Source organism: Nycticebus coucang, chromosome 21 (assembly GCF_027406575.1).
Source record: "Nycticebus coucang isolate mNycCou1 chromosome 21, mNycCou1.pri, whole genome shotgun sequence".
Classification (NCBI taxonomy): domain Eukaryota; kingdom Metazoa; phylum Chordata; class Mammalia; order Primates; family Lorisidae; genus Nycticebus; species Nycticebus coucang.
This window is the reverse complement of record NC_069800.1, coordinates 13,514,937-13,540,772: the sequence shown is the minus strand read 5'-3', so window position 1 is coordinate 13,540,772 and position 25,836 is coordinate 13,514,937. Positions and strand designations below refer to the sequence as shown.

Sequence of the window (25,836 nt, the reverse complement as noted above, 5' to 3'; positions counted from 1 at the left end):
TAAAAGACTTTCAGGTTTGCCCTATAGCTACCGATGGAATCATTCAGCCAAGAAATTAACTTTTTCTCCTTTTACCTGCTTTATATATCTGCTAAGCAGGCTGCCTGGCTGCCAGTAAATGTTATTATGCAGTTAACTGTTTGGTATTTAAGACTCTTATCAGAAAAGAAACAGAGGCCACACTATTTTGTTTTTATAGTAGAAGGAAGGTTTTAGTTTTTCTTTCTTCCGTGCATTAGCAGGCATTAATCTGAGTTTATAGGAAGTTTTAGTTTTCCTTCCCCATAGATTAAAAAGTTTAAAAAAAAAAAAAACCCGTAGAATTTAGAGCATTCTTTAAACTAAAAGATGCAAAATACCCAGCAACCTTGACCTATATAAAAAGGCCTTTAATGATAAATGATGTATATGCCATTCGATGTTGTAGGTTAAATGTGGTACGATGTGATAGACTTCTAAACCATTCAGGCAGTTTTTCTGTTTGACATTTGGTCATGAAATAATTGATGTGTTTTTAATCTATAAGCCAGTTCTTTCTGTGCCATTCTTGATAGATGCATTCTTAGTACAGCAGTGTCAATAGTACTTAAGTAAAATGGGAGACTCTTTTTTTCCTCTGTTTGCTCTATTGACTCCTTACATACTGTTATGGAGTCTCCTTTTAAGTCATATTTAAAATTAGAGCAAGAGACACATAGTTGATGATCCCTTAAAATGTTACATGTAGTAATTAGAAGAGAAGTCTTTTATACCAAAAGATGTCAGTCACCCTTCTTAAAAGCTTTGACTGTTGACTATGTCACGATCAATTAGGTAACATTTTGAGAAATTTATATCTTGTCTTTTCCAATTTTCCAGTAATGTTTGATCAAAATTAAAAGTTAAATATATTTCAGTAAAATCATGATTGTTAATCCTTATTATATACCAATTCCTGAATGATTTCTTATTATATGAGTTATTTTTTATTTTTTTAGTGCAAATCTGAGTTCCTGCTTTTTGGGGCAGTCTCTGTGCCAGAGCCATTGTCTCCAGGCACTTTTCCTAACACACAATACAATCTCACTGGTTGAATTCACTACATATTTGTTGAGCAACTGTTCTGTTTGAGAAGCCACAGTAGGCCTTCCATTAATGCCATAATTCTTGCCCTCCAGGTGCTTCTTACCAAGCAGTGTTCTTCTAAGGCACAGGCTAGCATGTGATAAGTGCTGCTTACATGGGACAGGCATGAGCTACAGAAAAAAGTGTGGCTTCCTCTGAAATGAGTGACCTAAGCTTTGTGGAGGAGGTGGTGTGTGAGATGGTGTCAGAGGATGGGCAGGATGTTAGTGGGGGATATGGTGGACGTTGTAGACGTAGGAAGTGTTTGAAGGAGCAGAGAAACCCAGTGGGGGGTTGTTTAGTCTGGCGGAGGTCTAAACTTCTCATAAGGAAATAATAGAAAACTAGCTAGGAAAGGTTATTCATAGGATTTGGTACCTGGAACTGAGATTCCTTCCTTGAATTATCCTGTGTGCATATTTGTGTTGGGTGTGTGTTGGAGCAGATAAAGGAAAAACTGTGAACAGAGAATTTAGCACAGGTGTGTAGTTGTAGGAAGATGAGGGTGGCAAGGCTGTACAGGATGAACCTGCGGAAGGTGGAGCTGAGGAAACCAGGGCCAGTTCAGACAGGAGGAAGTAGCTGGGGGCTTGTATTGGGAGTGGTTGTTGGCTTGGAAAACACTAATGAAGGGTATTAGAATCTATCAAATTGGGGGTAATTCTGAATTATAAAAAGATATTTTTTTAAAAAGTGGTTGCACAACATTCAACCATAAGCGGTAACTTGGACCCCAAGAAAAGTTATCAAGTAGTGAGTATCTATTTTTTAAATGTAAAACTCCTGGCTCAGTTTTGGTATAAGACATCCATTGTTTGCGTGCATCCAGGGGCTGCTCTTTAGAATCATGCATTCTCTTAAAGCAGGCGTCCTCAAATTGCGGCCCGCGGGCCACATGAAGCAGTGTGAATTGTATTTGTTCCCGTTTTGTTTTTTACTTCAAAATAAGATATGTGCAGTGTGCATAGGAATTTGTTCATATTTTTTTTGTTTAAACTATAGTCTGGCCCTCCAACGGTCTGAGGGACAGTGAATTGGCCCCCTGTTTCAAAAGTTTGAGGACGACTGTCTTAAAGGATTAGTAAGTAATTTAATCATCGAGTTTGTTAATTTACTTAGTAAACTTTTTAAAAAGATAGCAAAGAGACAAAGTTCAGGCCCCATTTGAATGCTCACAGATTTTATTATCATTTAATAATTCTTCCCTTCTGTTATGTATTCTTTTTTTTAGGCAGTGTCTTACTCAGTTGCCCAGGCTGGAATGCAGTGGCATCATCATAGCTCACTGCAACCTCACTGCAATCTTCCTGCCTCAGCCTCCTAAGTAGCTGGGGCTCTAGGTGCCTGCCATCATACCTGGTTAATTTTTTTCTATTTTTGGCAGAAACAGGGTCTTGCTCTTGATCAGGCTGGTCTTGAATTCCTGACCTCAAGCAATCCTCCCACCTTGGCCTCCCAGAATGTTAGGATTATAGGCATGAGTCATTGTTCGTGGTCTTTCGTCATTTTTTATTTTGGGGTAAACTCTAATCCTTTTTGTCTCTAGGCATATTCTTCTTGTTGCTCAATTTTTTGGTATGAGCAGTGATTATGGAGTATATGTAAAAATGTATCAAATGCTTGTATTCAGATGAGATAGAGATGGCTTTTGTGAATGATAGTATAAATTTTGGGATGAGAGTTGTCAAATGTTCTTGAATTACGATACTGTGAGATATATTCTACTAGCAGTAGAAACGGCTGATTATACTGTTAGGGCTGGAGAATTGGGGAAGACCAAGACATTTCATTCCATGGCTAAAGGCTAGTTGGAGAGTGTCACTTCCATTGTTGGAACCTTCACAGTAAGAATCACGTGGAGAATGGTTATGCAGGTTGTTATTCCCCCTTCTAATACTAGTAGTAATGATGAGCAATGATCACTACACTTTTATTCTGTGCCAGATGCTGCATTAACACTTTATATACATTCACTCATTTACTTTCAACAACTCTGGAAAGAGACCCTATTGTTCTCCCCATTTTATAGTGAGGCTTAGAAAAGTTAGTTAATGTGCCCAACACTAGACAGCTAGTACTAGGCAGAGCCAAAATTCAAACCCAGATCACCTGGCTTCAGGATCCAAATCATCTTGTTACAGTACCTTCTAGTGCAGTGGTTCTCAACCTTCTTAATGCCCCAAACCTTTAATTAAAAAGTTAAAAGGGGTCACGACCCACAGGCTGAGAACCACTGTTCTAGTGGTAAATGCTCTTCAAAATTCCTGGCGAAATCAAAAAAGCTTTAAGTGCTTCATTTTTATCTAACCTTGGGAGGAAGTGAAGTGGTCTTTGTTGGTGCTGTAATATTCCAGCTGAATTTGGTGAGCCACAGCAAGCAGAGTGCCTGCCTCTAAAGTGCTCACGTTTGCAATAAAAGAGCATCCATTTCCATTCGCTCTGTTGGGCAGAAAAAATACCTCACAAGTCTACTGAAGAACTTGAAGGGAAAAAGCCATCACAGCCAAAGGGGACAGTTGTGTGTCTGGTGTGCAGGGATGAGCTGTGTGATGGCTTTAGCCACGGATTTGAGTGAGTCAGGAGAGATGGCTGAGCTGTGACCAGGAGCAGCTCCACTGCAGGACAGGCAACAGAGAGAGAAGAGTACACCCCAGTGTGAGACAGTGGGAAGGGTTCTCCCATTCCTGATGGGACAGACCGCTGCTTCTAGAATCAGAAGCAGTATTAGTAGGCCCAAGGCAGCCACTGTAGGGCCTGACTCATCTCCAAGCATGAAGGGACCTTGTGGAAGGGAAACCTGATTGAAATAAATAACATAGCAAGAGGGAAAGGGGTCCTAAAAGTATGCTGAAATGTCTCCACTAATGAGCAAATGACTTATATTGGAATCCCCTAGAAACAGATCTTAAAACAAGGATTTGAGTATATACTTTATCTGGGAAGCGGTCCCAGAAAACACAGATAGGAGAGGGGGAAAAGTCATATGGGGAAGGGAAAGCAGCTTATAAGAGTATGTGATTGAGTGAGTTACTGCTGGGAGGACCTGGTGTGCAGCTCCATTCGGGAACTTTGGAAGACTACATAGGTAGAACATTGATCAGAGGTATTCCACCTGAGGGGAATGTTTTCCCTTCATTCATCTCAGGTATTGACTGTGTGCTGTGCCTGGCTTCTCCTCTGGAACCAAGAGAAGTCCTCAGGCCAAGAGGCACAGGTACTTGCAGGAGGACACTGGTGTATACTGGGAGGGAAAGGATCCAGGGATATGGGCCTTTCTTTCACTGCTAAGGGAAAGAACAGTGGCTGAAGGAGGTAGAGGGTTGGGGATTAGTTATCTATGTAAGCCTTATTTCTTATCCTTACTAGCCCATGGCGCTATCTTTACCCGCTTTTCAACTATAAATAATAGAAAAATCTCCCTCGAGTGAGGCTCTGAGCAGTTGCTTTCACAGAGATGGTGACTTTCACCTCTGCTATCCTGTGGCTGTATTTTGGCTGTATTCAACTTAGAGCCATGACAAGTCAGAAGGTAGTTTCCCTGTGTTCAACAGGACTCTTTTACATTAATTGCTTTTTTATTTAAATGTGTTTCTATTCAGAAAACAATTAGAAATTCACCTGAATGAAAGTTACCTTTTTCAAGTCATGGCCCTAACACTAGATCTATAGACTTTTTTTCAGGAGAGAGTAGAAAATATTCTCTCCCAGCTGACTAGATCATGAGCTCATGTAGGAGAAGGCCCGGGCTTTAACCCCTCTGCACCTGCTGACCTGAGAGGAGGAAGAGGGGAGAGCTGTTCTCTGAGTAAGTATGCACCTCATATGAAACCTCAAATGAAGTTTGCACTTTCCACATCCTGTTTCCTTTTGGGGATACGTTCCAAGTAGCTAGTGGGAGTGTGGTTCAGATTAATAGCTAACATGTTGGTCTTTCAGACACTGTTCTGTTCTAAGGACTTTGTATATCTATTCACATATAAATACACACACACATTTGTTACAACAACCTTACAAAATAAGAGATGATTTAATACCTGGGTTATGGATTAGAAAATAAAGCCTCAAAGAAATGAAGTAACTTGTCCTTAGTTCACACAACTGGTAAGTGGTAGAGCGAGGATTCAGTTCCACCAGACTGGTCCAGAGCCTTAACTAAGTAAATACATCAGCCTGCTCTTTCATTACTGGAAGAAAGGATTTGCTTACGAAAACAGTGGGAGAGGGCTTTTCTGTAAGACTTTTAGCTTCTCTTTCATAGTCAAGAATGAAAGAAAGGGGGGAGAGATAAGATGGCCAACTGGAGCCAGCTTTCAACAGAAGCTCCCGTCCAGAAGGAGAGATAATGGCCAGAATGAACCAAATAAAGCTGAAAGTCGGAACCTGAGCTGAGAGAGTAAGTGCACATCATCCCTGCTGAGGCAAGCTGCGACTCCAAAGAAGCAAATGTCAGGTACAAAACCTACCCCAAAGAGTACGAGAGTCCGTCCCCTCCCCTTAGTGAGTGGCTCGCTGTATGCTCTCTACAGAAGACCTCTTATTTCACCACACAGGAAAGAACCGCTGATGGCCAGGATCCCTTCTCCAGAGAGGTCCCGTTTGGGGGGCACTCTCTCATCTGGCATAGAAGTTGAACAAATATTTTCCCTGCCTTTCTAAATTCCCAGTCCACCCTTCCCCCCTCTCCTGGTGGTCTGAAAGCCTACCCACTTCAGAGCCCAGAGTGTCTGGCAGTTCCTTGCTAGGGCTGAGCATTGCATGGGCCATGGCGCAGCTGTGCTGAAACTGTGACTTGAGTAGAAGCGGAGACACACAAGAGGAGGAGGACTGCCCCTGCACGTAGTGGGATCCTCACACAGCACCTCTGACATGGTGGCACACTCCTGTGGGGGTCAAATTTGGGAGAGACACCTCCCCAATTTTGTGGACTGCCAGAGGGAGCCAGACCTTGTCCTATAGGGGTACCAGAGGAGGAATGAGACTGGGGCAGAGGCACAGTCTCTGAGGGAGAGAACACTGCAGCATTAACCCCCAACGTGGAATAAACTCAGGGAGTCAGGCTTCAACTCCCCCTGCCGGCTGGTGGCAGAGTGTGGTGGCCTGGCCAAGAAGGCATTGACTCCCCTTTGACTCAGGCAGGTGCAAATCGCTGGCACATTTGCTCATTGGAGGGAACTGGGCCACAGTCTTACAGTTACCAGTGACTGGGCGTGGTGAAGGTGCAAGGTGGGGAAGAGGGTGCCAACTCCCCTGGGCTAACTATTTTGCTAGGCAGGCCTTCCTAATTCCACAGAGCACTGGAGAGAGTCACACTTGAGCTGCCAGTGGTCCCCTGCTGTCTGGTTGGTGGAAACCTTTTGAACTCTCCCACTTGAATAGCAATTGTGCTGCCCAGGACAATTGGTTTGGCACTTGTGACCTGGGCCAGCCACCCAGGGACCCTCCAAAGTTGAGCCCCAGTTGTTTTTTAGTGGGAGAGACTGACTCTCTTATTCAGTTGTTGCCCATGGGGGAGCAACTGAGATTTCAGCCCAAAGCCACTGATTCACTAGGTTTGGATGGAGGCTGGCTGAATACAAGACAGAGTTACCTAGCCCCATCACACCAAGCAGGTCCCCAGAGTCTCAGGCTGCAGGACTAAAAGGGACCTTTGTAAAGTGGTAGGAGAAAAGCCACAGTCACCAGTCCCAGCTCTTTGCTAAAGGGCTGGTTGGTTTACTACAACTTTGGGAGCCCTCAATCTGATTTCACCTTATCAGCTTCACTAGCCAGAGTATGAAAAATAATCATGGAGCAGAACCAGCAGAAAAACTCTGGCAACATGAATAATCAGAGTAGATAAACTCTCCCAAGGAATGACAAAGGAAACACAACAGAAGATGCCATTCAAAACCAGATGGCTGAAATGTCAGAAATAGAGTTCAGAATATGGATGGGAAATTAGATTAATAGAATGGAAGTAAAGTTGGAATTAGAAATTCAGGGAGTAGTTCAAAAGTTGTCTCAATAAATCGAATTCAAAGACAAAATCTCCAAGAATTTAGACACAGTGAAGAAAGAAATTGCAGACCTCAAAGAACTGAGAAATACAGTAGAATCCCTCAGTAATAGAATGGAGCAGGCAGAAGAAAGGATCACTGATGTTGAAGACAAAGCTTTTGAATGCTCCCAAATGCTTAAAGAGGTAGAGAAGTGGAGAGCAAAAATGGATCACTCCCTGAGAGAGTTGGCGGATCACTCCAAAAGAGCAAACATTCGCCTTATAGGAATTCCTGAAGGAGAAGAGGATGGTCCTAAAGACACAAATACTCTACTCCAAGATACAATGGAGGAGAATTTCCCAAGCATGGCAAGAGATAACAGAAATTCAGATAGACCTTTTCAGAACCCCAGCATGACTCAATCCAAATAAAGCATCTCCTAGACACATTGTAATTAACTTTGCCAAAGTTAGTATGAAGCTAGAACACATTCTTCTTAGTACAGTATCTCAAGAATGGAAGAAAAAGTATCCGTTGTACTCAGCATCTGGTGAAACCAATATATAATCATCCACACTTTCATACAAAAGATAAAACACAACTATATCCCAGGATGAAGGAGGGGGGGGAAAGGGGAGGTCAGGTGGAGGGAGGGTAATCCTTGGGAACTCACCTATGGTGCATATTGCAAGGGTACATGTCAAATTTATTAAGAGTAGAGTATAAACGTCTTAGCACAATAAGTAAGTAGTGAGGTGAAGGCTATGGTAACCATAGCCTTGATGTAAGCATTCTAAATTGTGTATAAAATCAGCACATTGTACCCCATAAATGAATTAATATACAGTTATGATTTAATAAAAAATTAAAAGATAAATAAATGCTCACCAACCCAGAAATGGGGGAGGGGGGGAAGAAAGACAACAATTTATTCATCTTTTTTGATAAATGCATTTCATTATTTATTTAGATGTTTAAGCTCTAACACTAAGTTTTTACAAGCTGGTAAATACTGACAAATTATTTCTCCCACAAAACTATAATCACATATCCCAGGCAGTATAAATATATGGTTGAACCAACATTAATACACATCACCATTTTATAAATTAAATGATATATAATAAACAATATATAATGAAACAAGTACCCACATATTAAGTTACACAGCTCAAAAGGTATATGTAAAAATTAGATGTCTGCTTACTTCATTAGCAGAAACCCACTTTTTTTTTGTTTTTTGCAAAATGTTGAGAAGAGAAGGAAAGAAAATCATGCTTCAACCAAAAATAAATTGATAAACAACTTCTGGTAAATGTGGAGGAAAAATTATAAATATTTCAGAAATTTGACGATTAAGAATTATTTTACAATTGTAATTTGCAAATGCAATTAACAAAGCATCTCTACCTTTTAAAAATATTTACTAAATTAAAGAGCATATCTCTACGTATTCTGTGCAAGACAAAGGCAACACTTTGCTAAAAATATTTAATAACCCCTTCTATTCATTTTTCAGGCCCTCCCTCTTAAGTTGAACCCCAGAGTGCAAACAATAAATTAACTGTGAGCCTTTTTACCTGAACCAGTAGAGACATATGCTTCTATGGAAGGTCGATTTTCAAAATGGAGGTTTTATATAATAGCACAAAATGAGATTTATAGAAAGATATTAAATAATCACTCTGATGCTTGGTAAAAATAAAAACAAAAGACAGTGGTTGAGTAAACCTGCTGTCTACTGGTATAAACATGAGAGATGTAAGCATGAAGTGAGCAGGCATGAAGTGAGGCCCTGCTCTCACTGTCTGAGACACCTGGGCGAACCACAGAAGGTCTAGAGAGTGTTGTCTAGATTGTTCAAAGTTCCTGGAACTTTAGTTCTGTGTAACATTTAAAATATACAAGTATTATGCTTGGTATTTTGGCAACAGATCTAAATTTCTTATGTATGTACTGATAAGATTCTGGTATGGGGCTCAGCTCCTATAGCTCAGCAGCTAGGGTGTCACCACATACACCAGAGCTGGAGGGTTCGAATCCAGCCGGGCCTGTCAAACAATGACAGCACAACCAAAAATATAGCTGAGCGTTATGGTGGGCGCTGTGGTTCTAGCTACTTGGGAGGCTCAGGCAAGAGAATCCCTTAAGCCCAAGAGTTGGAGGTTGCTGTGAACTGTGATGCCACAGCACTCCATCCAGGGTGACTTAGTGAGACTCTCTGGAAAAAAAAAAAAAAAAAGGATTCTGGCGTGGGAATAGCTTTAAACCAGACATAACCCAGTGATTTCAGGAAAGGTTATTTGGTACAAATGATAAGAACGTTTGAAATGCTGAACAAGAATCTTTCGCTGAGTGTCCAAAAAGGTTGACTGTAACCCAGAGAGGTTGCAGTTCCGTCAAGCTTGTGGCCTGGACAAACTGCTTTACAATATTCCTATGAAGCTTCATTAGACTTACCCACAAGCCAACATGTTGTCTGACACATATGACAGATTAGGTCCTATCTTCAAGTTTTATTTCTAGGGCAACAGCATCAGGCCCCCAGTTTTACTGAATGCAGCAGTTGTCTCTATGACCGTCAGAGTCTGAAGTACAGCCACATCTTAGGACACTACTTCTCCAAATACTGAAGTTGCTTACTGTTAAAGCTCCCTGCCACCTTTGCCCTGTTGGCTGTACTGCCTCTTCATGTTTCCTTCTACCTTCAACAAGCGCTAGAGCTCTCCCAAGGCCTACAGTATAAGGCAATACAACCAGGGTCTTCACAAAACCTGGTTTTCACAAGACTTAACCAGTCTTCAGCTATCTAGACAGTGGTGCACCATCATCAAAGCCCAGCTGGAAACACAGATGCCATCTTTCTCCTCATAAGGAGTGTCATAAGTTGCTTCACGCACTCTTACTATTGTGGTAACTCTAGACTTCTTAAGTTCCTCTGTAAATTTGTTTAAGCTCATTGGGTTGGATCGTGTGTAATGAGAAATCTCATGTTTTCGTATGTGACTTCTGCAGGAGCTGGATGGTTCATTTATACCTCATTAATTTAGTTAAAAAACACTCAATAGGGTTATGAAAGAATTTTAAAAATTGAATACAGAAATGATGCAAGGGGCCAGGCACCATGGCTCAAACCTTTAATTCTAGCACTCTGGGAGGCCGAGTTGGGTGGATGGCTTGAGCTCAGGAGTTTGAGACTATCCTGACCAAGAAAGAGACCAGACCCCATTTCTACTAAAAATAGAAAAATTAGTCAGGCATTGTGGCAGGCACCTGTAGTCTTAGCTGCTCAGGAGGTTGAAGCAGGAGGATCGATTGAGCCCAAGAGTTTGGGTTGCTATGAGCTATGACGCTAAGGCATTCTCCCGAGGGCGAGAGAGAGAGACTTTGCATCACTTCTTTTTGTTTGGGGGGGCGGGGGTTGAGGCAAAGAAACTGAAGTCTACTTCAGTATCCCCCACTTGAAATTCTCAGTGCATTGAGTTGGAAGTAATGATAAATGAAATGACCTTTCTAACAGGAATCAGCAATTCTTTAATCCAGTAATACTGAGGCAACAGAACAGAAGTGCACTGAGGTTTACCCCATTCAGCTCAGAACTCTTGTAAAATTCAACACTTCTGTGTCCAGGTTAACCACTCTCATGGGGGTTTCTTCATGGAGTAGTAATGGATTTCTACAGTTCACTTGTCTGCATAGAGGTCAAGCTGTGGCTGGAAGTAATCTCAACTGTCTTTCAGAAACTCCACAAATGTGTGATCAAGAATACCGTAGAACTGAGGAATATGGTTACTCATTGAAGATTGTGGTCTAATCATATAGCTGGTCCCAAGGTGACAGCGATACTGTTAGTGGTGAGGTACATCCAGTAAGAAAAACAACATTTTTAAAACTTACCCTTTGTGGAGACGTTTCCTTCCTCCCCTCTGCAGTGGAATTATGTGACAAAGGCTTTTATAAGTGAGAAAAGTGAACTCAGATACAGTTGCTTCTCTTATAATGGAGTGACAGGGAAGAGGGAAAAAGAAGGGGAAGAGAAACATAAGTCATTTAACAAGAAGTTAATTTTTGTGATACTCCTTCAGATAGTACAAGGGATTATGGAAGTTCTACAGGAGAACAAATATTGATTTCTTGTTCTTTAGAAGACTTTCCAAATTTCATGTACTTATATTTCATGAAATATTCTATAATTAGGAACAGATATTCTTTATGCAGCCTGAAAAAAAGAAGTCTTAGCACCTAGAACTTTTTTGGAAAGAAAGCTGGCAATGACTGTCACAATTATTATAGTATGTGTGTGTGTGTGTGTGTGTGTGTGTATATATATATGCTTTGTCCCAGCAGTCTTGCTTTTGGTTGTCTGTCTCCTAGAAATAAAGGCTTTGGTTCAAAAATGGAAAACTATAGTCTTTGTGTTGCAGCATTATTTTTAGTAGCAAAAACATGGAAGCAATCTGAATGACCAGCCACAGAGGGCTAGTTGAACTGAGAAGCTCAGAATCTGCATATATTGTGCAGAATCAGGTGCATTCCTCATGATGTGGAGGTGTCCAGGGTGGATTGTTAAGACAGAAAAGCAAGTTGTAGAGGGTTATATGCAACATGCTCTCACTTCTGTACAAATACCCAAACCCTAATCTGTAAGGAATTTGTTTCATGGAGTTAGGAGGTGTGAAAAGGCATACTAAATGGTTTAAAGGAGGGAAAGGTAGTCTTCATGGCATTTTCTTAGTTATTGTTTGTAGACATTTGTATTCTGCCTTTAGTGAGTTTCACCTGTACCCATTCTAAGATGCACCGTAGGTGTGGCCCCATCCATTACCTTCCCTCCACCCTAACCTCCCCTCTCCCAACAGTTTGATGAGAATATTTCAGATTGTATATGAAACCAGCACATTGTACCCCTTGATTGCACTAATGTACACAGCTGTGATTTAACAATAAAAAAATAATAATAAAAATAAAGGAGGGAAAGGGATTCAGTGAGATGTAGAAAAATAAATAACTTGTTCCTTATATGCCTTGCATTGAGTCTTGTTTCCATAATTTAATAATGTTAATACAGTTTTAAAAAGTAAGCATATGAGAAAGGAATGGGGATGTGGTTAATCTATTTTAGGCAGAAGCAGCCTGCCCATGGATGAGACTGTTTTAATTGTGGGAAAGTATGAATTGCTTATATCCTTCCTCAGATCCCACAGAATTATAGAAAATACTGGCATTCTGTCCCTTGGATGGATTTCTGCACATTTCTTTCATGAACAGGAAACTCTAAGAGACACAGTTTAACCTGAGCTGCCCTGTGTGAGAATTATGGAGCATATATAGAATATGCTGAATTGTATCATAAGAGGAAAGAGACGTCACCTTGGCATTTTTAGATACTAGTCAACCCTCTCTTCCTCACTTTAAAACTGTACTTAACTTTGTTTTGCTTTGATTATGGCAGTTGCTTAGGCCTAAGAATGTTAGGAGAAAAAGTGGTCTGGGGTGTATGTGTTTATTTTTTGAGAGTTACCTACTGATAGGACTTAGGAATATTGGCTTTCTCTTGGGGCTTTTATCTGCTTTTCTCCTGCTCTTCCCGTTTACCCTGGTTTACCCTACTTGGATTTGACTCTATTTATTAGATATAAATTCTATTAGGTGTCTGTTTTAGTGAGACCTGATTTTTTTACTCATTGAACTTAGTAAGAAATTAGACATAGATTTTTATGTTTGCTTATTTAAAAAATCTGTGATTTAGTAATACAATTGGCATTTAATTGCTTCAGTTTTGAATATCGTACCATAAGAGGTATGTATTGGAGTTCTTATGAATCTAGATTTGAATCCTGCTCTGTGACTATGGGCAAGTTGCTCAACCTGGCTAAATCACTTAAGAGTAGGGGTAATAGTATTAATGGTTATTTTGATTATATAAATCTTTTAGGTCATGCTTGGTACCTGTAAGTGTTTGCTAAATGTTCATGGTTCCTGCCACCACTATCATCACCATTTTTATTTTCCATTAGGGTCGTCTTACATTGATTTTAGGTTCTGGCCACTTACCTAAGAGAGTGGAGAGGTTGGTGGTGTGGGTTGAAATTCTACCTATGAATTGAGAAAACAAGAAGTAATACTACCTGATGGTGACAACTCATAAAGATGAATTTTATAATGACTTACCCTACAAAATAACTTACAGAACACATAGTTGAAGCCTAATTTAGATAGACTTAAAAATTAGATAGTTCCCACAATTGTTGTGTTTAATGGTTATAGACATTTTGTGGTCTTAGTTCTATGAATTTAGTGTGACTATTACCTATCATGGTGGCAAAATCAAAGAACAGTTAATAATCACATTGGCACAGTATATCAGGTTTATAGGGCTGCTATAACAGAATACACAGACTGTGTGGGTTAAACAGCAGAAATATATTTCTCACATTTATGGAGGTTGGAGGCTCCAGATGAAGGTGCTAGCAGGGTTGGTGTCTGGTAAGGCCTATCTCCTTAAATTGTGAAAGTGAATTCTCTCTGTGTCTCTTTGTGTGCACAGGGAGATCTCTAGGGTCTTTCTCTCTTCTTATGAGGATGTCAGTCCTACTGGATGGAGGTCCCACCCTTAAGGCCTAATTTAACCTTAAGTACCTCTTTAAAGGCCTTATCTCCAAATATAGTCACTTTGGGAACTAGATCTTCAACATACAAATTTCGGAAGAACAATACATGGCAAAGTAAACTGATTCCTTCAGGATTGTCGCATGTAAATTATCATTAATGGATTTTTAAAAAAATTGAGTGTGATTTAAGGACTTGCATACATAGAAATTAAGAACAATAATTATAGGCCGGGCACGGTGACTCACACTTGTAATCCCAGCACTCTGGGAGGCTGAGGTGGGTGGATTGCTTGAGCTTATGAGTTCGAGACCAGCCTGAGCAAGAGCAAGACCCTGTCCCTAAAAACTAGCTGGGCATTGTAGTGAGCACTTGTAGTCTCAGCTACTCAGGAGGCTGAGGCAGGTGGCTTTGCTTGAGCCGAAGAATTTGAGGTAGTAGTGAGCTGTGATGCCATGGTACTCTACCCAGGGTGACGGAGTGAGACTCTATCTCCATTAAAAAAAAAAAAGAACAATAATTATATTATGTGAAAAGCTGAAAATTTGGTCTTATAGCTTTTTTCCATTCCACATTCATCTTGCTAATTCTCATTCCCTTATCTGTGAAAAAAAAATAAGAAAAAATAAAGATTTCCTTAGTATTTTGCAAAATATGAAGTATAACATTTATTTATTTTTTTTCAAAGTCCAGTAATGGTCAAGATCCACTTGCTTTGAATTCTATAGTTCAAAATGATTTAAGAATTCATTATAACAGTTTTACACTTGCTGATATCCCCTTGTCTGACCCTCCTCTTTCCCCTAGTAAAGATGAACTTTAGATTTTAAAAGTCACCTTCTGTTCACTAAAAAATCTTTTCGAACATGTTCATCTGCTTTGCAGTTAAATTGCCCCAACTCCGACCCTTTTTTTAAGTTTGCAGGTGGATAACTGTGATGGGAAAAGTAAGAACTGAACTAAATCTTGGATTATAGATGTATCTGTAGCATTCAACTGCAGAAATTGAAAGGAAGGTGTGGAAAAGTTGGTCATTATGTCCGATCTTTACGTACTGATACATGCTCCTCATTTGTCAATAACGCCTGTCTCTCAAAAACTTTTTCAATTTCTAACATTATTCCTGTGTCAACAATAATGTGAAACATGGCATTTTCTTTTCAGCTTCCCTAGCTCAGAAACTGTTTTGAGAATAATAATGTTCAGAATTTAAGATTAAAGAACACCGTATTTCCTGTTGCTGAGCCAACAAAATGACAGACTCTTTTAAAAAAGAAAAGAGATACGTCTTAGGGCCTGATCTTAGCGAATGGGAAAGTTGTCAACCTACAGAAGTCCAGCTTATATTTTACTGGAGCCAGTATTTTGCTTTGCAAATGTTGAGCTAGTTCAAATGTAGCATTACCGTATAGGAAGCAGCAGTTAATTTTTATAAGTTTCTCCTATTTTTTATTATAAAAGTTTAAATAATTGCTTATGGGAATGTAGAATGGTGCAACTGCTTTGGAAAGCAGTTTGGCAATTTCTGAAAAAGTTAGACATATAATTACCATTTGAACCAACAATTTCATTCATAGGTGCATCTCAAGAGAAATGAAAAGATACGTCCACACAGAATCTTGTACACAAATGGTCATGGCAGCATTATTCATGATAGACAGAAAGTGGAAACAACTCAAATGCTAATGAATAAACAAAATATGGTATATCCATAGTACAGAATATTATTCAGCCATGAAAAGGAATAGAATACTGATACATGCTACGACCTGGAAAACATTATGCTAAGTGAAAGAAATCAGTTAATAAAGACAATAGTTCATTTGTATAAAATGTCTCAAATTGGCAGATTTTTAGAAAGCAGTCAAGGAAGATGAGAAGTTACTGCTAAAAGTTATGGAGTTTCTTTCTAGGGTGATAAATATACTAAAAAACCACCAAGTTGTATATTTTCAAAGGAATTTTAGGGTATGTGAATAATATCTGAAACTTTTTAAAAGCTTAAATCAAGTTAAATTGGAAAAAAGAGAAGATAGAAATGACAATGTTCATATTCCTGACATAATCCTATACAAACCTTTTAGTGAATTTCTTTTTCCTGTGTTTACAGCATTCCATAGGTGTAAGCATGCTAACTAGATAATTTCCTTTACCGTATCCAAGCATTTTCCTTATAAGAAGATAGTCTTCACTTGCCTCATTTTTATGACTTCATACTCTTATCCTATTGTATAATTATACAGGTTGCTTCCAACTTTTCATGATTTTAAATAATATTATAAATGAACTTGTTTGTCGTGTTTTTTCTCTTAAGTTTATTTCCTTAAGATGGATTTCTGAGTAGAATTACTGAATAAAGGCAACAAACATATTTAGGACTTTTGATGCCAGATTGTTTTCCAAAAGGATTCTGTCTGTTTATTCTACTGTCAACAATGTGAGAGTTTCTATTTCACTTAACTTTCCTTTGTACTGGGAGTTAACTTTTTTTAAATGAACATTTTATTTTAGAATAACTTGGGGCGGCGCCTGTGGCTCAGTCGGTAAGCCGCCGGCCCCATATACCGAGGGTGGCGGGTTCAAACCCGGCCCCGCTGAACTGCAACCAAAAAAAAAAAAGAATAACTTTAGATTTGCAGAAAAGCTGCAGAGATGATACAAAGTATTCCCTTGTATGCCTCACCCAGTTTCCACCTTGTTAACATCTTATGTTACCAGGTCACACTTGTCAAATCCGAGAACGTTACTGTTAACTAGATTCAAGATGTAACAGAGGGAATGGTCTGAAAAAATGGCAAAAATGTTTTCTGTCTCTACCCCATTCTTTTTAGAAACTAAGGCCTATATCCCTGACTCAGGCTTTCGTCAGAGTGGCAGAGAAATGTCTTTTGTTCTTTGTGCTACAGGAAATGGTTGAGTTGAGCTCTGTGAGATAGAGATGAGGCCTGGATCCTGGCAGAATTCAACGGACCTCCCAGGTGGGCAGAGGTCATGGCTTTGTCTTCAGCAGAGATAGGAAGATTAGAATCATTAACTATAGTTGAACAATAATAGGCCCTCCCACTTGAAAAATCTGTTTCTGCTTATATTTGGGAATTTGGCATTTTGAGAGGAATAGTCTGCCATTTTCCCTCTTTCGGCAAAGTAAAAAATTTCCTGTTACTGCTTCTCAAACCGTTTGCTCTCTTCTTTTGATGCGGTTTCAAGATAAGCACCAAGCATTCAGTAACAAAGATTTTATTCCATGTCCAGTTTGTCTGTTAATATCCTTTTTCTGTTCCTGGACCCAAGCCAAGATCGAGTATTATAATTTTAATTTTTTAAACTTTAAAGTAATTGGGCTGGGTGCAGTGGTCCATGCCTGTAATCCTAGCACTTTGGGAGGCCAAGGCAGGAGGATCACTTGAAGCAGAGTTCAAGTCCAGCCTGAGCAAAAATGAGACACCCCCCCTCCCCCAATCTTTACAAAAAATAAAAGACTTAGGCCTGGTGGTACGTGCTTATAGTCCCAGCTACTCAGGAGGCTGAAGTAGGAGGATTGCTTAAGCCCAGAAGTTTAAGATTGTAGTGAACTATGATGACACCACTGTGCTCTAGTCCAGGCAACAGAGTGAGACCCTGGTAGAGAAAAAATTTAGTGTAACAAGTATAGATTGATACAACATGGCAGTCAGTATTGTTTTATTAAGAAGCCAAGTTTTCATGGAAATATTTCTAATTACAGTCATTTGCCATATAATATTTTAATCAACAACAGACCATATATACAACAGGAGTCCCATAAGATTATAGTGGAGCTGAAAAATTCCCATCTTTTAATGACATTGTGACATTTACATAGCATAACACCTTGCTTGTGTTTGTAGTAATGCTGTCCTAAGCAAACCTACGGCACTGACAGTGGTATAAAAGTATAGCATACAGTCTCTTTGGAAAGAAATATGGAAAATCCTCAAAGATCTCAAATTAGACCTCCAATTTGACCCCACAGTCCCACTACTAGACATTTACCCAGAAGAAAAAAAATCATTTTACCATAAGGACATTTGCACAGGATTGTTTATTACAGCTCAATTTACAATTGCCAGGATGTGGAAACAACATGAATGCCCATCAGCTTAGGAATGGATTAACAACTTGTGGTACATACACACCACACTATTCAGCCATACAAAAAGGTGGAGAGTTCATATCTTTTGTAATATCCTGGATGGAGTTAAAATACATTCTTCTTAGTAAAGTATCACAAGAATGGAAAAGCAAATATCCAGTGTACTCACTACTAATATGAAGCCAGTAGACAATCCAATGCATGCCCAAATGGGAGAAAAACTCATTTCAATTCACACTGGGGGAGGGAGAATGAGGAAGGGTAGAAAGAGAGGATTTGGGGTGCTCCCACTTAATGGTCACAGGTAGAGGTGTTGATGTATCTTTTGTGTGTGGGACATAACCACAAGACAAACTCTACCTAACTGAATCTAATATTTTGAGCTGGTTTCTTATACCCCCACATTAACCTGAAATAAATTTACTTAAAAAATAAAAAAACATATATAGCACGTGTAGTTATGTATAGTGTGCGTACATAATACTTGGTAATAACTATAAACTACTATGCTGCTGGTTTATGTACTTGCTGTACCACCACTTGTTATTGAAGTGTACTCCTTCTACTTATATTTTAAAAAAGTTAATTGTAAAATAGCTTCAGGAAGATATTTTGGAGAAAGCATTGTTGCCATAGGAGAGGACAATTCCATACGTGCTAAATGTCTCCAAAGCCCTTCCAGTGGGACAGGATAGGGAGGCAGAAGACAGTGATACTGATGACCCTGACCCAGGGTAGGCCTAGGCTAATGTGTGTGTTTGCATTTTAGTTTTTAACAAATAAGTTTAAAAAGTAAAAAATTAAAATAAATTTTAAACAGAAAAAAAGCTTACAGAATAAGGATATAAAAAAGAAAAGATTTTTGTACAGCTGTACAGGTATTTGTGTTTTAAGTTAAATGTTGTTACAGAAGAGTTAAAAACAAGGTTAAAAACAATTTATAAGTTTATAAGGCAAGAAAATTACAGTGAACTAAGTTTAATTTACTATTGAAGGAAGAAAAATTTTTTCAATAAATTTAGTGTGTAGCCTAAGTGTATATAGTGTTTATAAAGTCTGCAGTAGTGTACAGTGCAGTCTGAGGCCTTCACAGTCACTCACCACTCACTGAACTACCAGGGCGACTTCTAGTCCTGTGAATTCCATTAATGGTAAGTGCCCTATACAAGTATATCTTTTTTTTATCTTTTATGCTGTATTTTTACTGTATCTTTTCTATGTTCACAAAAGTTTAGATACATAAATACTGACTATTATGTTATAGTAGCCTGCAGTATTCAGTATCAGTAACAGGCTATATCAGGGATGGGGAACATTTTCATGTTGGAAGGCTGTATTAATTTAGCCATAATCAAATAAGGCCACATTCAAGGAACTTCAGCTTAGATATATTTAAAAATATGCATTATTTTGTGAAAATCTAACTACTATGTACTTAGTAATTTCAAAAAATGAAAAATATTTGTTAAAATTAACTAACCTTTTAATGACTTTGTTGTGTCTTTTTGTTGGAAAGCTTTGAATATTTTGTTGGAGGTCCACAGTTTCAGTCTATCCTCCTAGATGGATTTCAGTCATTTGTGACTATAAGGGCATCTTGATTTGTGTTAGGTAGGAAAATGTAGATTTGCACCAATAAGTGGTTAAAAAGCAAGAAAGCATTTTTTGGGCATGTTGCCAATGGTGTGGATATTCCACTGCATTTTTCCATATTTCAAACTGGATCTTTCTTAGCATCAACATTGACTTTAAAATCAATCAGTTCCGTCTGTAGTTCTTCAGGTGTCTTGGTGATATAAACTAGGTGAGGCTAAAATGCAAATTTGAATGTGACGTCATTATTCTTTTTTTTTAGAGACAGAGTCTCACTTTATGGCCCTCGGTACGGGTGCCGTGGCATCACACAGCTCACAGCAACCTCCAACTCCTGGGCTTAAGCGATTCTCTTGCCTCAGCCTCCCGAGTAGCTGGGACTACAGGCGCCCGCCACAACACCCAGCTATTTTTTGGTTGCAGTTCAGCCGGGGTCAGGTTTGAACCCGCCACCCTCGGTATATGGGGCCGGCGCCCTACCGACTGAGCCACGGGCGCCGCCCGACGTCATTATTCTTAAAGTTGGTGAATTTTTCATTGTATTGTCCAATTAATAGGTCACTAATAGCTTTCTATTCTTCATATGATTCGCATATATTATCCTGTTTATCAGTGACCTTTGCTAACTGGGAAAAATGTTTATCTGAAATTTCCTTTTAAAGAATTAGTTTGAGAAAAGATAGCTTTTTTCAAAATGGTTGGATTTTTTGCCACATATCATATAGACTTTGTTTTACCTTACAAAGAAATATTCAGTTGCTTTGGATGAATCAACTGATCTACTTACTGACTTGGCACAGGTTTTATACTTGATATATAGATGTGTATGTGTGTATATTATTCCTTTTGAAGTATGGCATGAAGTTGTTCTGTGAAGTTGAAGGCTAGTTCATGCTGATGAACGGTTATGGTTCTCCCTAAAAGAGGCAGTTGTCTGTGCTTTGAAATGTTTTGGGGTCTAAGCATCCTACACCTTCACACTACTCTCTGTCACAATTCCTGTATCACTGAATGGCTTCCTTTTTTCCCAAGAAATAAGCTACTTTATAAATTGCCTCAGTGGCATTATTTCCAGGTCTTATTCGTGCTTGGAAGAATTGTCTTTGCTTTCGCTTTTCATCTTTTAATTTCTGCAGTTACAACCTCTGATGCCTCTCCCTCTAATTTAAAATATTTGTGGTTCTTATGAGTGTTGTGAGGTTGACAAGCATTGAATTTCTTTGCTGTTGATACTGTAGTAGCACAAAGCAAGCAGATCATCTTATTTTCAGCAGAAACAAGATACTATTGCAATTCCTAATCCTCTTTAAAAATGTTTTTTTCTTCCTTTCTCCGCACCCTTGATAATACTTATTACTGCCCTTCATAGTGAATTATTACAATTTTATGTTTCAGCAGCATCCATTTTAAATAGTTTATAGATTGGACTTTCTCTTACCAGAAGCAGGACTCGGTCATCCTGTCACAGTTCCCAGTTCCACTCCATCTCCCCACCTGCATTTCCTCACTGAGGTTGATCTAGGCATCTGTCCCACACACCTCCTCCCTGGTGACCATTTCTCTATAGGACAGCTAGCCACAGCCTGCTTAACTAGCCCTGCCGACCCTCACCGTCTGCATGGACTGTGCAGATGTGCTGCACTGAGCACCTCCATCTCAGAGGGCCTGCTGAGCTCACGCCTGTGCTCTGAGCCCACCAAGTCAACTTCCTGTACTTCCCGCGCTTCCCATGGGAGGCCTGTCTGGATAACACCCTGGACCCAGTAAAGGTGTTGGACTACGGATCTGTCTGTCTGTGTGCTTTTTCCTTCTACTGTGTGAAGGCACAGGTCCTTTTCTCTCTCCTGCCTACACTCTGATCTGGTTCCATGTGTTTGGCCTCTAGGCATGCTGTGTAAAGGACCTGTAAGTCCCAAAAATCTTTATTTCCATCTGTTTCTCTCCTAATTATTGGAGGGGTGTTGTTCATCTTAAAGATCCTAAGTTAAAATTCCTATCTTTTTATAGCCATTGCTATGATCTGAATGTTTCTGCGCGCACCCCCCCCCCATTCATATATTGAAATTCTAACCCTTTAGGAGATATTTTTAAGAGGTGGGGGCCTTTGGGAGGTGATTAAATCATAGGGGAGAGTCCTCATGAATGGGATCAGTGCCCTTATAAAAGAGGCTTGAGGCAGTTTGTTTGCCCCATTCCACTATGTTAGGACGTATCGAGGGGGTACCACCTACAAGAAGGTAGGCCCTTACCAGCCCCTGAACCAGCTAGGGCCTTGATCCTGGACTTCCAAGATCTTCCAGCTTCCAGAACTGTGAGAAACAAAATTTCTGTTATTTATAAGCTACCCAGTCTATAGTATTTTGTTATAGCAGCTTGAAAGAACTCAGACAGGGGTAAAGTGGAATCTTGTGCTTTTGAATTACATTTCCCTAATGAGTAATGTTATTAAGTATCACTTTATATATTTATTGGCCATTTGTATATCATATCCTTTCCCCATTTTTAATTGGGTTAATTGTTTTATTGCTTATGACTTCTTATATATTCTGGATACTAGGCCTTTATCAGATACGTGATTTGCAAATACTTTCTCCCATTCTTTGGGTTATCTTTTCACTTTCCCGATGATGTCATCTGAAACATGCATTTCTTTTTTCAAAAATATATATTCCTGTGCTAACTTTGGCAGCACATATACTAAAAAATTGGAATGATACAGAGAAGATTAGCATGGCCCCTATGCAAGGATGACATGCAAATTCATGAAGCTTTATGTATTTTTAGGAGCCAAATCAGAGCAGCTCAGCAACTCTTGAATTTGAAAGTCTCTCCAACTTCAGAAAAGTCATTAAAAAAATATATTCGGAGGAATATGTTTTTCTTTTGAAGACTTCTGGCTTCATTTTATACTACTTTGGCATTGTCTATATTTTATTTTCAAATGGCATTTTTTCCATTTTTGTTTTTCTTAGCAAGTTTTATTGTGAGTTTTTCTAATTATGAAGCAAAATTTCTTTTTTCTACCATGCTTTATGTGATAGTATTTAAAATTGATGTGAGTTACTATGTCAAAAAACTGATCTGTTAAGTAATTGGCCTTTCTGAGCTGATCTTCCCATCTTTTGTAATTGTCTTTATTAAAAAATTGTACTTGGAAAAATATATATGTGTATATATATATAGTCCTTAGTTGCTTCACTGTATTTTTTTTGTGAACCATCATTGTTATAAAATTAAATAGTATAGGCTATACTATTTTTTTGCCCCCTCACTATGTAGGAAGCCATGAATTTTATAAAAGACTGTAAGTGCTGATTTCAGTAGTTCATGCTTCCTTTATCTCCTTTTATTTCTGGAAAAAACCTTATTGTTCATATACAATATGTTCAACTCAATTTCTTTTGGTGTTGCAGGTTGTAGTGCAGGCAGGAATTATCTCAGGAACAACCATGTCAAGAGGATTGTATCAACCAGCAACAATCTTTATGGGCCGCCAAATGTCAGCTGTCTCAGGCATTGGAGATTCTAGTACAGAGCAGAAATCTTCCCAACCCACAAAGAACTTTTCAATTCCTGATCCACATTCACACCAACAGACAGCCCCGAGCAGTAATATGACAGACAGCTCTGTAGTACAAACTGGTAGTGACACACAGTGCTTAAATAAGTCTGACAAAATAAATGGAAAGACATCTCTTCAGATTGGTGAGAAAACGCCAGTCATAGCCAGTGTATTGTCTGAGAAGGAACAAACTCATTGCTTGGAGATAGGCAGCAACACATATCACGGCAAGAGTAATTTATCTGAAGGCAAAAAGTCTACTGAATTCCATTCCCCGTTATGGGAAAGATTAAGTCCCAAGAACAGAACCACTGATTTAAAGTGTGACAGTTCCCACAGATCAGAGGGATCAGAGGCAGAAATACTGACACGGGAACATATTGAAGTTGAAGAAGAAAGAGCCAACCCGCCATTCTCTGCGATATCAGTTTCAGAATACTGTGCATCTGAAAATAAGTGGGCTCAAGAGAGGTATTCTGCCGGGGGAGATGTCTCAGGTGAGACAAGAGGCTGAGTTTGTTTGCTGTTTTTTGTTGGTATTTAGTTTTTCTGGATGGTAATGTTCTTACATAAGGACAATATACTTTCTAATTTTATCTCTATAGGAAACAAAATAGTGACTTTACCAACAAATTCCATTCTTCTGAGCTCTGAAATATGTATGTGGAAATACTTTTGCAAGTGAATTTGCTGATTTTAAAATCCACTGTTGATACTTTAAAATATTTTTTAAGTTTTTAAATACTGTAATTAATTTTTCTACAGGTTTTTAACTGATAAGTAATTCTACTCTGTATTACCTTGCTTCTCCCTGAAATTAGCAGTTGATAATCTATTCATATCCTCTCTTATAGATCATCTTAATCATGAGGACCCAAAGTCACAAAAACCCTTCAGAAAAATGCAGAAAGAGGAGGAGGAGGAAAGTTCATGTAGCAGCAATGACCTCACAGTTTCTATAAGTGAAGATGATTTGATTTTAAACAGTCCAGAACCACAGCCAAATCCAGATGACAAAATGGAAGGAGAAGATGGAATAGAGGCCTTAAAATTAATCCATGCTGAGCAAGAAAGAGGTGCCTTATCCATTGAAAAAAATAATTGTATTTTGCAAATGCTAAGCTCTGCTGATTCAAAAAAGGAGTCCTCCACTAACTCACCAACAAGAGAGTAAGCCATTCAATTTTTTTTTTTTACTGTTTTTTTTTAACTGTAGACATTTTTTAAAAGACCATTTCACTGGAAAGTGTTATTGAACATTTAGCTATGAATGTGTAAGTTTCTTAAGTCTTACAAGTAGTCTTTTAGATAAGACCTAATTTTCATTCATTCTTTCTTTCTGCCTTTCTTTAACAAATACCCTTAAAAGTCTTAATATTGGCCAGGTACAGTGGTTCATACCTATAATCCTAGCACTTTGGGAGGATGAGGTGGGAGGATTGCTTGAGATCAGAAGTTCAAGTCTAGCCGGAGTAAAAGTGAGATCTCATCTCTAAGAAAATAGAAAAATTACCCAGGCATAGTGGCAGGAGCCTGTAGTCCCAGCTACTTGGGAGGCTGAGTCAAGAAGATCACTTGAGGGTAGGAGTTTGAAGTTGCAGTGGACTATTATGATGCCACTGCACTGTAGCCCAAGTAACAGAGTGATACCCTATCTTAGAAAAGTCTGAATATCATTGAATCATGGTGATTGGTAGTTTATAATTATGTCCAGACATTCCCTGGTTAATTTATGAGTCATTCCCCTCAACCCCTACTTTCCAATATTTTAGAAAATAAATCTATTTGAAGTTTTGGTACTATAGAAGGTAATAAATCATTTAACTTACTAGGAATTTAGCTTTAAAGACTAGGAAGTTTGTGTCTAAGTAATTTGCTTAATCTTTATATTCCTTGCCATACTGTCATTTTTATCATCTGATTAAATATGAGTTAGGAAGTCCTCCTAATTGTGTAGCTAAGCCACATTTCCTTTTCTGAATGCAAATAGGAGAACATTGGAATCTCTAATGTTAAATAGGAATATCAGTATTATACATTTCATTTTGAGTACTTACCTAACTCATAAAAACTGTGATAAAAAATAGCATTAATAGCACCAAAACTGTTTTAGGGATAGAAGAAACCTAAGTAAACAACCTAAGGTAGCTCTCACCTTTTACAAATGAGGAAACTAAAGCCAGAGGTGTGGTAGTGCCATGTAGGCCATTGGGGCAGAACCCTCCATACACCCTGTCTCCCTGGCGTTCCCATCCCCTACCCCAAGCTTCCAGATACATGTTAATGCTGCCCCCTTTAATTCCAATAGTTCTGGCGGCAGTGAAAGGCCAAGTGGGCATTCTTATATACCAGGGCACATGTTTTCTTTTAGAGCACCTTTGATACCTTTTAATATATTGCCTTAGACCATTTGTTATCTATTTATGATGAAAAGTTTAATTTATGGTTTGTGCCCAAACTGATGCTCAGGAAATATTTATTGAGAGTGTATCTTAGTACAAAGTACCATTATGGACGGAAGAACCAACCTGGTTTTTGTCATAGGGAAATCAGACTTATTGGAAAGGCAAGCAAATGGATTTTTCTAGTAATGATATTTCTCTCATTTAAGAGGTGCAGGTAATACATAGTATAACATCAGAAGCCTCATTACCAAATATAGAATGTGTGTATCTCTAGTTTTGTGTTTTACTTAACAAAAATAAGTGGGGAAAGGGAGACACATAAAGAGAATATGAATAGGGATGTAGAACCTCTGATTTTGGTGATCATGATGAGAACGTTGATGTTAGTAGCCATTATGTTTTAGCAAATCTGTGTGCCAGAGTTGTGCTTGAACATAAAACTTGGTCTTGAGTTTCCTGGCAATGAAGGTGCAA

General features: G+C 38.8%; 1 protein-coding gene, 1 non-coding gene and 1 pseudogene across 11 annotated transcripts in view; 2 read left to right on the top strand and 1 right to left on the bottom strand.

Annotated features, from left to right (window-relative positions):
* Positions 1 to 25,836, top strand: part of KIZ (kizuna centrosomal protein) — a 153,209-nt gene that overhangs the window by 22,680 nt on the left and 104,693 nt on the right. For all 10 annotated transcript variants that reach the window (XR_008376530.1, XR_008376531.1, XM_053574110.1 and 7 more), the window contains 2 exons: positions 22,809 to 23,454; positions 23,812 to 24,127. Coding sequence is in view for 8 of the 10 variants with exons in the window: in XM_053574110.1 (XP_053430085.1) it covers positions 22,809 to 23,454; positions 23,812 to 24,127 (962 nt within the window). In the remaining 2 variants the exon portion in view is untranslated. The remainder of the gene's footprint in view (positions 1 to 22,808; positions 23,455 to 23,811; positions 24,128 to 25,836) is intronic.
* LOC128573740 (protein tyrosine phosphatase type IVA 1-like) lies at positions 9,633 to 10,113 on the bottom strand (annotated as a pseudogene).
* On the top strand, positions 22,069 to 22,177 carry LOC128574301 (U6 spliceosomal RNA). The gene has a single exon (XR_008376678.1). It is a non-coding gene; the product is annotated as a U6 spliceosomal RNA (small nuclear RNA).